The 16,727-nt window shown below is 45.8% G+C and overlaps 1 protein-coding gene across 2 annotated transcripts in view; it reads left to right on the top strand.

The window, feature by feature from the left end:
• Window positions 1–267: 267 nt before the first annotated feature.
• The window catches only part of CDA (cytidine deaminase), a 16,988-nt gene continuing 528 nt past the window's right edge, over window positions 268–16,727 (top strand). Inside the window, exons 1-5 of one of the 2 annotated variants that reach the window (XM_032779572.2) lie at window positions 268–353; window positions 829–1,066; window positions 5,649–5,760; window positions 12,847–12,904; window positions 14,952–16,542. In XM_032779572.2, coding sequence (XP_032635463.1) covers window positions 871–1,066; window positions 5,649–5,760; window positions 12,847–12,904; window positions 14,952–15,065 — 480 coding nt within the window. In that variant the 5' untranslated portion in view covers window positions 268–353; window positions 829–870 and the 3' untranslated portion in view covers window positions 15,066–16,542. Of the gene's footprint in view, window positions 354–632; window positions 1,067–5,648; window positions 5,761–12,846; window positions 12,905–14,951 lie in introns of those variants that run through there. The other variant, XM_075060221.1, reaches the window with a different exon arrangement.

The raw sequence follows: 16,727 nt of genomic DNA, 5'->3' as shown, positions 1-16,727 counted from the left end.
AACCTTTTGGCAAAATGCCCCAGCCTGACGCACTGAAAGGACAGGGGGGATGCAGAGCTGGGCAGAAAGTGGGTGGCGCTTGCTGACAGCTCTCCAGCGGTTCCACCAGCCAAAGGGCACTTTGAGAATCAGCTCAGACCACAGAGGGTGGAAGCTGCTTCTGCTAATGCAGAGCCAATCAGAGCCAGGTGGTCAGGGCATTGCAGGCTTTAGCCAATCGTGTGGGAAGCCTGTCGCTGTGAGGATGAATGCAGAGCCCTCCAAGCTGGAGCCTATTGCTTCTTTGTTGCTGCATTGTCATGGGAGGGCTGCTTCCCTGAAAGCTCCTTTTCAAGCAGAGAGTCCTACCAAAGGTACATGCTCATCCTCAGCCCCAGCTTGCTCCCACAGAGGTACGGTAGTGGGGAAACAGACTGTCCAGGGTGGAGAAGGCCAGCTCCATTGCAGAGAGAGGAGAGGCTGAGGAGAAAGAGAGATCAGGTGCACTGAATTGCTCTGGACGTATCTCATGGAGACAGCGTGCACACCAGTGCAGGGATACTGGTGAAAACGTAGAGCACGCGGCCTCACGGGCTGCCCATGAATCCACCCTGTCCTACACACTCTCAGGGAGAAAATCACAGAGCCACTGGCAGAGGATGAGCGTGAGAGAACTGAATTGCAACACATACGCTGACGAGGAAGACACACGCAAATCCTCCACTAGCTGGCACTCAGAGACGCGTCCACCACATATACACTGTGAGTCTGTCTATATCTCTCACACACACAGTCTTCAGGAGTGGAGACTGGCACTTCCTCTTGCTCACATCTGTTTTTTCCCCTCAGTTGCAAAGAAGAGAAGTCCTGCAGATACCCGTGAGTGTAACCATGGCCCAGGTGCAGTATGACTGTTCCACGGGGAATCATCCAAACATCACCAATTCAACAGCCTCCCCCGTGGAACATGAGCAAATTCAACTCCTGTTGCACGTCTGCAAGGAAGCTAAGAAATCTGCTTACTGTCCATATAGTCGCTTCCCTGTGGGAGCGGCGCTACTGACATGTGATGGGAAGATCTTCTCTGGTAAGTAAGGACAGCGCTCCCCCAAACAGTAACACTTCAGCTCCTGAAGAGCTGGGCCCAGGGTGGGTGCAAGGATGTTTCGTGCCCTAGGCGCCCCCGAGCCCTGTGGCAGCTCCCTCCCCAGCCATAAGGCGCCCCACCCCGCAGCAGCTCCCCACCCCCTTCTGCCCTGTGCCCCCCCATCCACGGCAGCTCCCCCTGGCCCAGGGAGCCGTGTGGCAGCTCCCCGCCCCAAAGGACCCGAAATGCCACCCCCCACATGCTAGCATCCTAGACAACCGCCTAGGTCGCCTAATGGGTTGTTCCAGCCCTGGTTGGGCCCTACGCCATCCCAGAGATCCAGGTGTCTCCAAAGAGGCAGAGGCAGCTCACATCCACACAGGAGGATGTCTCTGAAGAAGTAGAGGCACTGGAGTCAGGGCTCCCTGAAAAGGTTTTATAGCAACATATGGTTTGTGCCATGAGCAAAACGTTGTGCAGGAAACTTGCCCCGTATTCTTCATGTTGTCACACTTTGCTTCCAAGAGATGTGGCTCTGGCCTCACTTGGCTGTAAGGTGGTTTGGATTTGGGTCGTCCTTTCCAAACTGGGTCACAATTTATAATCTGTCTCTGGTTCTGTTCTCTGTCAATGGCCTGCCTTCCTCCTCCAGCCCTGGAATAGCAAGAGGAAACTAAACCGGGAAGCCCCTTGCTTCCATCTTGTTTGTGCCCCCACCTGGGGCCACAGCTGTGAAAATGACAACATACCCACCAGTGTTGCCAGCCCTTGGGATTCTATTACAAATCTCACGATGACAGGTTTCAGAGTGGTAGCCATGTTGATCAGTACCAGCAAAAAGAACGAGGAGTTCTTGTGGCACCTTAGAGACTAACAAATTTATTTGCACCTGCAAACCCCGAGCATGCCCAGATAAATTTATTAATCTATAAGGTGCCACAAGTAAGTTTTATGATGTTTCCAACAGCCCAGCTCCTCGAGACGTGAGAGAACCTCAGCTTTCATTTTTGTGATAGTAAGTTTCTAGCCTTCATGGCTGCAGACAAAAGGTTTTGGAAAAAGTGGTCCCCCAAGGCTCAAAAACACAGAAAGCAAAGAAAATGACCCCATATCTGCTACTGCTAGAATCTTATGATTTTCAAGGCAATCTGGGGGGGGCTGACTCATTATTTTGCCTGTGTTTCCCAGTACTACCCCATCTGTCAATATCCACCCATTTCTTGTCTGATGGAATGTAATCTTTCAGGAAGGAACCACCTTTTCATTCTGTGTTTGTATAGCACTTAGTGGAATGGGTGTGATGGGTTGGATCTCAGAAATCCCCTTGGGAACTGCCAACTGATGTGCCAAGACTACATCTGCCCCTGCTTTCCCTGCCAGCTTGGGACTTCAGCACCCTGTCTTGTTGAGCCAGACACGCTGGTCTGCTCCAGCACAGACCCAAGGTCTGAATTATGTGCCCCAAAGCTGCAGACTTAACTGAAAGCAGCTTACAGAACTGTTCCTGTCTTTAACACTCAGATGCCCAATTCCCAATGGGGTCTAAACCCCAAATAAATCCGTTTTACCCTTTGTAAGGCTTATATAGGGTAAACTCATAAATTGTTCACCCTCTATAACACTGATAGAGAGAGATGCACAGCTGTTTGCCCACCCAGGTATTAATACATACTCTGGGTTAATTAATAAGTAAAAAGTGATTTTATTAAATACGGAAAGTAGGATTTAAGTGGGTCCAAGTAGTAACACACAGAACAAAGTGAATTACCAAGTAAAATAAAATAGAACACACAAGTCTATGTCTAAGAAACTGAATACAAATAGAACCTCACCAGTTCCAGTAAGCTTCCTTTTACAGACTAGTCTCCTGCTAGTCTGGGTCCAGCGATCACTCACACCCCCTGCAGTTACTGTCCTTTGTTCCAGTTTCTTTCAGGTATCCTTGGCTGTGGAGAGGCTACCCCTTTAGCCAGCTGAAGACAAAATGGAGGGGCCTCCGAGGGGTTTAAGTAGACTTTCCCGTGTGAGTGGAGACCCCCTCCTTACTCCTATGCAGAGTCCAGCTCCAAGATGGAGTTTTGGAGTCACATGGGCAAATCACATGTCCATGCATGACTCAGTTTTTACCAGCCAAGCCACATTCCTGGGAAATCTCTGATGTGGATTGATGTCTCCAAGTTCATTGTTGGCTTAAGTGGTTCTTGACTGGGCACTTAATCTGCTGGCCAAATGCTTTACTAAGGCTATCAAGCAAGTAGACAGCCAGTAGTCCTAATTTCAAGCACAAAAATGATACGTGCCTACAAATAGGAGCGATGTATTCAGTGGATCATAACCTTTACATAGATATGTTACATGGCACACTTAGCATAAAACATATTGTAGTTATGTCATATAAACATTCATGAGCATATTCCATAAAGCCTTATGAGGGGCACCATCACAGTGGGGTCCTGGTCTGTAACTGGGGCTCCTAAGTGCTATTGCAATGCAAATAATCACAAGGCTTCCTGAAAGGTTGAGGTTGGCAATCTTGCAGAGCAGATCGCACTGATTATGCCATTCTGCTCTGCCTGCCTGCGCCATATTGTTCTCCCTTGCTAAGCAATAAGAGGCGGCTGTCTGATCTCCTGGATGGCATTCAGATCTTTGCTGCAAAACAACTCAGAGCTGGGAGAGCCCACAGCTCCTCTGTGACGCTGACTAAACCTGGGCTCAGTTTCCTCTGTGCCTGGGAAGAGTCGAGGTATCTGAGCAAGATGGGGATTCCTCTTAGGATAATGAATCACAGGGCATGTCTTTGTCATAATGATAAGAGACAATGTGGTGGGGCTGGGAGACATGCCAGATCTTGCCTTGGATGGGAATGGCCCTTGGGTGTGCTTCCAGGTCCTTGTGCAATCAGAAACGGGGAAGGAAATGGGTCAAAAAGGGACAGGTTTGGAGACCCAAGCACCACCACTTCACTCCCCTAAGAATGAAGAAGAAGAGAGCCAGGAGACTTCACCTCACTTTCTGACAGGAGCCAGAAGGGCTCTGGGGCAGACCGACCTACTTTTCTAAAGGTTCATGGTTAGAGCAAAGTGACTAATGAAAAATATGTGTAACCCACGCACCTTCTGGGGGTGGTGTTTGTCCCACCTAGTGGCACTGAGACCACTTAGAGCGAGTTAAATGAGTCTGCTCTACAGCCTTAACTAAGAATCAGTTGACTTTTAGCTCATGCCCTAAGCTCTAGAGGTTCCAAGTTTGATCCCACCTGCCGACGACTGGAGTCTGTTAGCGGTACACATGTATTTGCAAATAATTATCCAATGGAAAACAATCTGGCCCTTAAGTCTGGATATTGTGCCTTTAGGATCTTGTTCCTTCCTTTCATCAGCAAACCTGCAGTATGCATTTACAGCCTACTTTTCAGAGGTGCTGAGCATCTGCAGGGCTCATTGATTTCAGCTGAAGTAGCAGGTGTTCATCGCTTACGAAAATTGAAGGCTCAAGCTCATGCAAACATTTATGCACATACTGAATTTTACTTGCTTCCTTAAAATTAGGCACATGCTTAAGTGCTTTGCTGTCTCAGGACCATATAGTACTTAAAATAACAAACCCTGTGTAAAATACCTTGCACCTGCATCTCCATAACAAAGCAGGCATCTAAGGAGGCAATTAAATACTGAAGAAAGACAAAGGCTGAATGGCCAAAGCTACTGAAATGCACTCTAACTTTGGGACTCTCGTGATCTAAAGCCATTGGATGCCACTGAAGGAAGGATTCTGCTGATTGTTCTCATTACTTAATCGATTTCCTTATCAGATCTTCCCCACACATTACCCCTGAAGCCATGCCATCACAATCCTGAGTACAGTTAAAAGTGGTGCTGGTGATTCAGTGGGTGGAACTCTTCTGCCTGGGTCAGTCCAATACCCACCCCCTGTTGTGGTGGTAGCGGTATTCCAGTGCCGGAAGGACTGACTTCTGAAGGTCAAAATCCGCTGCAAGCTTGAAGAGCATGACTCCACTGACTTCAGTGGAGTTGTGCCAGCTAACACCAATGCTGAATTTGGCCTGTAGCCTTAAAAGGTCCCATGTCGTTAATTATTCCTTATTTTTAATATTGATTTATGTTATGCTAGTGCATGTTAAGAGCTAATGTAAAAAGCTGCACAAAAGAAGCCATTTGCAGTGTGCTACAAAAAGTCTTATTGGTCCTACAAAATTCAGCGATTCTGCTATATATTTTTGAGGGCCATCTACTGGCCCTGTATCCCTTAACTCTGTCTTTACATGTATACGGATATACAGTGCTCTTGCAGTTGGGCATAATTAGGCAGTTCAGCCCATAGGATTCTGGCTGTTTTGCAGTGTGAATAATTCTGCCTCCCTAAATCCCATCTGCAATTTCAGCTGGACACCATGCTCTCCACTTCCTCTCACATTGCTGTGTGAGCTCCACCCCAGTGCTGGCTGCAGTGATTCCTGTCTATGACCTTGCAGAGCACTCCTGGATGAAGGGCACCGCATCAGCTGGTGCGACTGTATTTATTGTCAGACAAATAACAAGGTGCTCTTTACTTCCTTTAGGCTGCAATGTAGAAAATGCCTGCTACCCCCTGGGGATATGTGCTGAACGCACCGCCATTCAGAAAGCTGTGTCAGAAGGGTATGTGAATTTCAGAGCCATGGCCATTGCTAGGTAAGTGAAAGCTATGAATCATATCAAAATGTGCTTGGACTGGAAAACTGTGCAACACTTTTGTTCCTCTAATTATCTGCTTCCGGCACTTTAAACCCACATGCACGTACAGCTCTGGGTGGTGGCAAGAGGCAATGGCCATCCTTTCAAAATGAGCTCTCTCTTTTACCTAATTTTTGCAGCATAAACTTTGAAGACTGGGAGAAAAATGTGATTAGCGAGTTTTGTTTTGCGAGATTATCATTAAACTACACTGCAGCCACTCTTAGGTCTGGGTCCCATCAGCCATTACTCATGCAAATAACCTCACAAAAGTGAGTAGGACCATTTAGGGACCATGATCCCGCAAACTGATCTGTGCAGGACCTCACAAACTCAGCAGGGCACAGGGGTCCAGTTTTGCACAATCCAGGCCCACGTGAGCACCTAAAGGAGATGCAGAAATCAGCTGTGGGCCTTTAACTAAAGACTGAATGCAGCCATCCTGGAAACCTTGCTGAGACTTCTAAATTGGTCACCTAAAACTGGAGGCTGCTATTTAGTTGGTCCTTACTGTAAGCTTGTGTTCCGTGATGTGTCTATAGGCTCCTAATTATTGGTTTGATACAGAGCAAGTGAGGAGTTGTTGAGAACATTTTGTCCTAATGGACTAAAAGCAGAAGCGATGTCAAATTATACTACTTGGGAATAATCCATGTCAGTAACCAGAGCCAAGGAATTAATTTTATTCAGAACAAAGGGGCCACATTCATGAAAAGGGATAATGAAGAGAGAGAAATGGTAGGTTTGAATTTCAGCAATCACCTGACATCCTCTCTTTGTTTTAGTTGCTCCTTTCAAATGTTCATGCATATTTCTAGGGATAATGAGCAGGCTTCTATATTTATATTAACCTGATGCTTGCTAAGGAGCAGATTCTTTGTCTACACACAATGGTCATCAACACTAGAAAAGAAGAAAAGCTATGTGGTTCTGTAGTCCATCCCATGCAGGGTTAGCTACAAGGTCCTCCTGAATGCTTCGTCTAGGCTTGTTTTTAAATGCTTTCTGTAACGTTAGTGGGAAGCTACGGGCCTACCCTGAGTGCTTTGCAAGAACGAGGCTCACACATACTGTGAGTTATTGGCTTTAATGAAGATAATGTGACATACCTGCAACGGGGACTTCGTGCATTGCTGTTACGGAGGCGGGGAACCCAGCACCAAAGCTTAGTTCGGCCTGGGCTGGAGTTTAAAGGTGGGACCGGGAGCATACAGCTATATATACACACAATACGAAGCAACTTATACATATGCAAGAAGGGACTTTTTATAGGCCGTGTTTGCCTTTTGGCCTAAGGCCATACAAACTGGTTTTAACCAGTTAAAAGCAAGTTATAACTGGCATGCTGTGTTTTACAATGACCGGCTATTTATCAAGCAGAGGCTTTTTACAAGGCCGCTAAGAAAGAGGAAATACCCGAGCTAGGCCGTGACACAGTTTTTCGCAGTTTTTTACATTCCCCCCTTCGCTTTTTTGAGCGACGCTAGTGACCATGACCCAAGGGCTGGTAGAGGGTTTTTAAAATTAAAGGTGTGATTAAAAAATACAGCATAAAAAAACAGTAGCAGCATTTTTAATAGCTTGTAAATTTTGTTTCATTAAGCTAAAATGATTAACATAAAAATAGCATTTTTTTATGCGAGCACAAGCCCCCCTATTTTAGCATTTAGCACACGTTTATTTTGCATAGCTACTTTTGCTACTTTATTAATTTTTTGTTGCAATTTTTGGAAAGCGTTTATTAATGCATTAGCTGCTTTTTTAAGCTTTGCAGAAATATTGACAACTGCTTTTTTGAGTTTAGTCACTCCCAACCCAGGAATGAGTGCACAGACAAAAGAATGGAATTCTGTTTGTTTGACAACTAAGGGATTGGGGCACTGACTATAAATTAGTTGGGTATACCAGGTGGTCTAATTTTTTAGATGTTTTGGTGAATAATTTAGTTTTATATGCATTTTTTTATGGACTTATTAGGATTCGGCATGTGGGAGCCCACACCCCCCTAACTGGTCAAAATGCTTGGAAGGAGCACTGTGAATGTTTACACTTTCACTTTAGAAAGTGTCCAAATATGGTTTTATGACTATAGATTAGATGGTACTCCTGATGTGTCTGTAAGGACAGTGGGTCAAGTTCGGTGCTTAAGATTACTCCGAATGGCCATTAGCTGGTTATTCAGGAAATTTTGGATTTTTAAACATACTAGATTTTACTGCAATGCCTTTCCAGCCTCAGTGATATTTAATATTTTTTTTGGTGTAGTACTATATTACATTTATTATTTATTTATTTTTAATTTTTAAAAAGGCATTAATATTAATAGCCTAGGAGGAGGTGTATTACAGGGGAGACGGCAGGGGCAACAAGGTGCCTGTGGTACCTGTTATTTTAAATTTAATTAGGGAGAGCAATACATACTGAAGGATTTATTTAGAAGACAGGGCGCAGCCTGTAGAACAAACCCCAAAATCTAATTAATATCACATTCCCAAGCATGGGTTTCACAAATTTTTTTTGCCAGTGTATAATTTTTTGTTTTTTTACCAGGGTTAGTTTTTAATGTTTTTTTTAGTTAGGAATTTTTGGACTTTGGCAATGTCAGTGGAGTGAGTGTTTCTTTGTTTCAAAAAAAAGTTATGGTTCAGCATCCTGCAGGGAAGAGGTTACCAGCACATTACCCTGTAATGATTTTGCTGCTTTCAGAAAAATTCAAAGGCACAGTAGATCTGTCAGTGGACAAGGGAGAGGTTACTAGCACTTTACCTTGTACTTTTTTCCTGCTGTCCAAAAGGCACAGTGGAGCTGGAAGGAGAAATAGGCTAATTATTAGTAGGAGAATTCTCCCGAGGGGGAGGGGTCTTTTTGCAGTGAGAATCATGGGTCCATGCAGTTAGTCTTTGGCACTTCACAGCGGTGTTGATAGTTAGCAGGACTTAATAAGGGCCTTTTCAGCAGGTAGCCAAAGCAGTCTTTTGTTGGTGGACCTTTACATTCATTGATTTAGTTTCCTGATTTCAAGGAGTGGCAGGGCTGCTAGGGTTTTTGGGTAGCGCTTTTTTATTTGTGAGAAAAGGAACCTAACACATTTTATTAGTGCCTGGCAGCGTTTTGCAGATTTTATAGCTGCTTGGGCACATTCACACACACCCCTTTTTTGATTATTAGCCAAGTTTTAGCTGTGAGCAGTGTCCTTGAATGGAGCCAGTGTCTTATTTTTAGCCTGCTAGCTATTTTTTTTTTTTTTTAGTTAACTTATTTTGTTTTGGTTTGGTTTTTTTTTTTTTTAAACTTACAAAGGAAATTTTTACTTTTTATTTATATATATTTTTTTAACAACGAACACATAAACATTGCCATTATACAGTGCATTAGTTATATTATTTAATATATGCCACAAACCTTTTTACTAAAATAACTTTATTACAGAGTTTTGGAGCAACAAGCCAGGACAAGCACACCCGCTTTGAGGAGTTCATTTAATTCAATTTTTTTGCCTGATTTTAAACTAGACCATTTTATAAAAACACTAAACACAACAATGCTGGCCACAAGACAGACACCACAAGACAGAACATAAAACACAAAACATAATTCCTAGCATAAGACCTACCCATCTGTCTGCTGACACTTAAACAAAAAGAGAATTACACAGAGGACAGAGAACAACAGTTTAATTCAGATTTTTTCACTTCTATTACACTCATCGCTACAGAGGACGGGACAGAAGGATCTCAATTCAACCTCAGAGCTTCCTCGCACGCATGGCTTCCACTCCGAGGAATTACAAACGAGAGGTTCAGTTCCGCCCACACTCCTAACGCCCAAATGTATACAAAGCAGAAAAACAACAGTAACCAGTTAAACAGAACAGAACCAGAACCAGATAAGAGGCCCGCCTCTAACCAGAACCAGATAGTATTTCCTTATTTTATTAGGGCTCACCTTATTGGAGCACGAACCCAGGGGCTGCGGGGAAGTGAGGAAGAGGGGTTAAGCACCCCAGTGGCGCCGCTCCTAGTTCGCCGCAGCCGTCCGGAGTCCAATGTCCGAGCTAGTAGAGTCCCGTCTGGAGTCGCCAGAAACTGTTACCGAAATATCAGGTCTGCCTAGCTGAGAGCTAATTAACAGCCTGACAGGGATAAGGAAAAAAACGCAGAGGAAAAGAGTGTGTGTAAAAGTTCAGGCTACTGTGTCCATGAGCAGCACTCACCCCGCCTCACCTACTGGCCGCTTGTAATCTATTGGGGAGGTCAGCCAGCTTTCACAATCCCCGCTTCGGCGATAGTCTTCCAGGGCCCGCTGTAAGCGGAGCACCTCCTCATCCTGGGCCCGGAGGGCGGTTAGGAAGAGCCACCTGAGCTTCCCCATCGCTCGCTGTTCCATCCCAGAACGCCGGTTCGCCCGCAGTTGCCGTAAGCCCTCAGTCAGCTGTGCGGGGGTAACTCCAGCCACCTGCTGGAATTCCAGCCAATCGGCCGGGGCAGCCCACCCGGCCAGAACCCGCACTACCGGCCCCCAGCGCTCTGTCTGGGGCCACCCGGGTATGCGCTGCAGGGACAGCGACGGCTTCCCTACTTCCCCTACCTTCAGCCAAAACGGCATCATCTTCCAGAGCATCCTGCTCGCTGCGCCAAATGTAACGTTCGTGGGAGGCTATGGGCCTACCCTGAGTGCTCTGCAAGAACGAGGCCCACACACACTGTGAGTTATTGGCTTTAATGAAGGTAATGTGACACACCCGCAACGGGGACTCCGGGCGTTACTGTCACAGAGGCAGGGAACCCAGCACCGAAGCTCAACTCAACCTGGGTCAGAGTCCAAAGGCAGGACTGGGAGCATACAGCTATATATACACAATACAAAGCAACTCATACATATGCAAGAAGGGACTTCCCGCAGGCTGTGTCCGCCCTTTGGCCTAAGGCCATACAAACTGGTTTCAACCAGTTAAAAGCAAGTTATAATTGGCATGGCATGTCCTACAATGACCGGCCACTTAGCAGGCAGGGGCTTTTCACAAGGCCACCGAGAAAGCGGAAATACCCTAGCTAGGCCGTGACACAGTCTTTCGCAGTCCCCTACACTTTCCAATACCTCCCTCAGGACGGTATTTCACATCCTAACAGACTTTGTGGTTAGAAAGCTGATCCTGATATTCATTTGAAATGCACCATTCTTTCACTTCACCCCATTACTCCTAGTGATACCATCTTATGTCCCCCTTTCCCCCCCCAAATGATTCTCGTGCCTTCCTTGATCTTAACACCTTTCAGATACTTGGAGATAGATACACAAGTTGTCAGAATCCTAGTAAAGTCCAAACTGATGGGCCAGTGCCTTCCCTATGGGGTTCTCCCAGTAAGGGATGAAAACTGAGTAAATACCAGCATAGAATGGCCAATGTGCACAGAAGAGGATGAGATGAGCAACATCCCCCCTTTGCACGGAAACCTCTATGAGCTTTGGGAAGACATGACAGGGTCATGGCAAGGGACAAAGTTGCTGCCCATGTGGCATCAACCCTCCCACCCTCAAAGCTCCAAACTCAAAAATCTGTGGGGATTTACTGCAGTAAAGGCCTGGAGTGGATTTTCCCAGCCTTGTAATCTTCCCAGGATCTGAGCCCTGTGCAATGTGGAGCCCAGCTCCATAGACCCTCCCAACTCCCTGTGCTGTTGTGTAGTGGAGGTTGGATGATGGACTTGGGGAGGTGGGAAGGGTCAGAAGACCCACCACCATGTGGATCCTGTGGTCCTTTTCCCACCTTGGCGAGAAAGGCACTAGGATTATAGACTGCAATAGTAGCTGCAGAGTAATCCCAAAACAAAGCAGGTCTCCAGAACCCAGTGCCAGGATTAGCAAGTTTGAGTGAATGATCAGTCATTGAAAGACGCCTTACACACAAAGTGGTATGCAAGCTGCTTTCAACGCATTTTAATACCACCAGATGCCAAGTTTTACATCTGGGAAAAAGGAATACAGGCCATACCCATAGAATGGGGGCCTGTATCCTGGAAAGCAGTGACTCTGAAAAGGACAAGCAACTCAACATGAGCTCCCAGTGTGAAGCTGTGGCAAAAAGGGCCAATGCCACCCTTGGATGTATAACCCGGGGAGTAGTGAGGGGAATTTATCTGAACACGCCATTGGTGAGACCAATACTGGAATACAGCATCCAGTTCTAGTGTCCACATTTTAAAAACAATGTTGAAAAATTGGAGACGGTGCAGAAAAGAGCCACGAAAATGATTTGAGGGCTGGAGAGAATGCCTGACAGAGTGAGCACATTTATTCTTAAGGTAAAAACACCACAGAGGAACCTTAAAAACAATGATTTGATTTAAACACACACCAAATATAACAGGAGTCACCCCCCCTCAGTCCTATGAGACCCTAGCAGGCCCAAGTATTTCCAACCCTTCCGCCTGGGTGGGGCCCCCTTTGGTCCTGTATATTTGCTGGATCAGAAGGCAAGTACTGTGTCAGTTCAAACTCACCTCTTTATACCAAAAAGTCTTTTCTTTGTCTGCCAATCTCTGCAAAACCCAGCTTGAACCAGTATGTGCAACCCACGCCAGGGGGTGGTACCTCACTGATGTTAAAGAACTTCTAGAGAGTGACTTGCCTTAACTCCCCCCCCCTCCACACACGGTCTTTAGTTCCTGCAGATGCTGCGATAGCCCTCCCCCATGGAGTAGAACACACTCATACACAAACCATTCATAGATTTAATACAATCTGGTCCCCAACGATATTGTATGGGGCTGCAATATCTGTCACAGCTACCTCCCTGGGAGATGTTGGGCAAGTCACTTCATCTCTCCTTTCCTCAGTTTTCCCATCTGTCACATAGGGACAATGATCTTTACCCTCCTTTCCAAAACACGTTGGGATTTATGAGTAGAAAGAACAATCAAAGTGCTATTTACTGACTACTGTTCGTTATTTGATGCATTAACGTTATTTATCGGATGCATTAACTGTATAATAATTTTCCATCATGAGCTACACTGACTTCTGCATTCTATTCTCCTTCGATAGCAACACTGAAGAGGACTTCATCGTGCCCTGTGGGGCCTGCAGACAAGTAATGAGAGAGGTAAACAATTTTTGCTTTCTTTTTCAACAGCTGAAACTAAACTGCTTTAATTCCCACCCACCTGCCTGGCTGAGAACACTGGTTTTGTTCAGACCCCACTCTGTAATGTCAGGGGACACAGCTCAAAAATTTGCCGAGTAAGGAAGCATTCTGAAATGTGCCAAATTGTGAGCATCCCACTTCCTGCACCCCACAGCACCATGCTGGGAAGTTTTGAATGTCAAGAATGACAAAAGGAGAGGGAAACTCGGGTCCGTAAACAAGGGCTTCCAAGTTTGGAAACAATATAAATCCCTAGAATGCTGACCGCAGCATGTTTTCAAGGGCCGAAACAGAAGAAAAGTTCAGCTCTGGTGTAAGTAGGTGTGGCTACAGTGCAGCTTATGCTCAAGCCAATTTTGCCCCTACAGCTCTCAATAGTATTACTACAGGGGCAAAGCATGAAAAGGGAGCCAAGTTTGAGTGCAAGGGCTCTGGTCAGGGAAAAATACACTGAAACACGAGAGCTGAGGCAAGGAATCCTTGGCCCCAGCGTATACTTTGGGGTTTTCTAGGCACTCAGCTTGTGGATACTGGGAGGAAGTATCAGCTAAGGACTGGTGCTCCCCTCAAGCACAGGGTCTGGTGCTCTGCAGAAATCTATTAGCCATGCCACCAAAGCATCTGGCTGAGGCCATGTAGACTGCAGGGATGCAGGAGGGTTTCGGATTTCAACATGGGGGGGTCCCTGTGTTACGTAGTCTGCAAATGCAGCAAGGATGCAACATTTCCATTGCAGTTGGGCCCTGCCCATCTGCAGAAGTCTGCTCAAGATTCAGCCTGCAGCATTTAGGACCATTACTGTAGAATGCTATAGTATTTTGAAACACAAGGCTCTTAGGAGCTCCACCGGGTTCATTTTCTTCATGTGCAGCAAACAGGCATAGCACCAAAGCGGCTCTCTAAGCTGCATTTAACATTTTCAGCATTACTTTAAAGGCTACTGTTTAACTGATGGCAGATTCCCTACATGGATAAGCAGCATTATTTCAAAGGTAAAGTTCCCCGAGGGCCTGATCCCGTGTACTTTATGCATCTGAAATTTCCTTTGGAGGTTAAAGCCAGTTTTGAATGTCTAAGAAATGAAGCATCAGGCTCTAATCTAGAAACTGGTAGATGATTTAAAACAGGGGTGGGCAAACTTTTTGGTCACATCTGGGTATGAAAATTATATGGTGGGCCATGAATGCCCACAAAATTGGGAGTTGAGGTGCGGGAGGGGGTGCAGGCTCCGGCTGGGGGTGCAGGCTCTGGAGTGGGGCCAGAAATGAGGAGTTCAGGATGTGGGAGGGGGCTCCGGGCTGGGACCAAGAGGTTTGGAGTGCAAGAGGAGGATCAGGGGGTTACGGTGTGGGAGGGGATCAGGGGTGCAGGCTCCAGGTGATGCTTACCTCAAGCAGCTTCTGGAAGCAGCAGCATGTCCCCGCTTCCGGCTCCTTTGTGGAGGCGCTGCCCAGCAGCTTGGTGTGCTGCCCTGTCTGCAGGTGCTGCCTCTGCAGCTCCCATTGGCCATGGTTCTTGGACAATGGGAGCTGCAGGGATGGCGGTTGGGGTGGGGGCAGTGTGCAGAGCCCCCTGGCTGCCCCTACACATAGGAGCCAGAGGAAGGACATGCCACAGCTTCCAGGAGCCACATGGAGCCAAAGCAAGTGCGGAGTGAAGCAAGCGCCAAAGCAGAGCAAGCCCTGGAACCTGCTCTCTGGTGGGAACTAGAGGGCCAGATTAAAACATGTGAAGGGCCAAATGGAGCCCCCGAGCCGTAGTTTGCCCACCCCTGCTTTTAAAGTTTGCTCAGAGTTTCATACTAATGTGTTAATACTATAAAGCCCAGTGTTAATATGCAGAACAGAACAATGGCAAAATCTAATGGGCAACGAGCCAGCTGCCTACTGCAGTAAAAAAAAGTTAACAGAATGCTCATTTTAACTGAATTTGCTTCAACTGTGTTCATCCTCCCACCTTCAGCAAATACACCTCTACAGACAGTTCTCTAAAACTCTTTTTCTAGTTCAATAGAGACTGGGACATTTACATGACAAAGCCAGATGGGACCTATATAGTCAAGACTCTTCAAGAGCTCCTGCCCCTGTCATTTGGACCAGAAGATCTGAAGAAGTTCTGAAGGGTATGTGGAGCGTGTGATCTGCAATGGCCCTAAAGAACCTCCAGACAATCTTACGCTTTCTGTCTTCAGGACGAGATTTATTTCAGATACTTCCCAATTCTGTCTCCTAGAGAATGTCATTTAACTTCTGTAAGCCTCAGGGAACTCTAATGAAAATAATTTCCATTTATACTAGGCCTGGGGAAGGGGTGGCAAGAACCAGATCTGCCTCATTGTGAATCAGCCAATCCCAAACGTTCACAAGTTCGGTTTAGCAGACATGGCAGTATGATGTCATGATTAGAGCAGGTTGGGAATTTGTCAACGAAACATTTTGCATGGGAAAACTCCAGTTCATCGAAACAGTCTGAGCTAGTCACATGACCACTCTGTGCCTCAGTTTCCTCACCTGAATAACGATGCATTAACCTTTTTCACAAAGTGCTTTGAGATGCTTGGGTGAGAAATGCTTTTATAGTGCTAAATATTATTATTGCTCATATTAATGCAGTTACTCCAGCTTTATACTGGTTTAACTGAGACCAGAATCTGGCCTAAGAGTCTCATATAAGGTCAGAATGTAAGTTCTAATATACTAGAGGGTCCAAATTATTCTGAAACATATTACTCAAACACAATGGGCCAAGTGCACCTTCTCCCCCCACATCTTCCCACATCAAGCTATATGCTGTACATTTATTTACTAGTGATTAGAGAACAACCAAATTAAAGATTCACTGAGTTCTGGTTTGGCTCCAGATCTCATTTTATGCAAACCTCTAAAGTTCCAACGGAGGAGAATTTAACACATAGTTTTAATTCTGGCCCATCACTACTTGTTGATCAAAATTGCACAGATCAATAAATCATACAAATGCAGGAATTCCATAATGTAAATAGATATTTGTAAAGATAAGAAGAAAAACTAAATAGAAGAGAAACTAAAGGTTTAATAAATCCAAAGTAGACTCTCTTGTTCATTTATGAAGCAGGTTATTAGTAAGCAACAGTCTATAGTAAAATGTATCAGAGGGGTAGCCGTGTTAGTCTGGATCTGTAAAAGCAGCAAAGAATCCTGTAGCACCTTACAGACTAACAGACATTTTGGAGCGGGGCATAGTTTGACTCCTTCCATGCTCGGGCCTCATGGAAGGCAGGTGACCGGTTTTCGAAAGGCACCGTGACATCTACCAGGACCTTCTTCTTTGCATCTGACGAAGTGGGTATTCGCCCACGAAAGCTCATGCTCCAAAATGTCTGTTAGTCTATAAGGTGCTACAGGATTCTTTGCTGCTTTTATAGTAAAATGGGCATTTTAGATTATGCTGTTTATTGTCACTTAATTTTCCACATTTTTTGACCATCCTCTTCTTTGTTACCCTGATTTTTCTTGATTTATTTTTTTCTGTGTGAGAGAATGGATGAGAAAGGGAATGTAGTGGTGAGAACTGGACAATACTCTAACAGTTCAGTCTCCAGAGTAATATGATGTTATGATTGTTGTGACAAAGTTCCTCCTCCACCTTAGTGGGTCCTGCACTTATTGGCAGATTTGTTCACCTCAGTGATCTTCCCTTCTTGTGGAACCCACAGTCTGAGTCAACTCCTCCTGTGTCTGATCAGGACTTGGGAGGAACCCAGGCCCACCCTCTACTCCGGGTTCCAGCCCAGGGCCCTGTG

This window comes from Chelonoidis abingdonii, chromosome 23 (genome assembly GCF_003597395.2).
Source record: "Chelonoidis abingdonii isolate Lonesome George chromosome 23, CheloAbing_2.0, whole genome shotgun sequence".
In the NCBI taxonomy this organism is placed as follows: Eukaryota; Metazoa; Chordata; order Testudines; family Testudinidae; genus Chelonoidis; species Chelonoidis abingdonii.
Note: the sequence above shows the minus strand (reverse complement) of the source record. Positions and strands in the feature narration are given on the sequence as shown.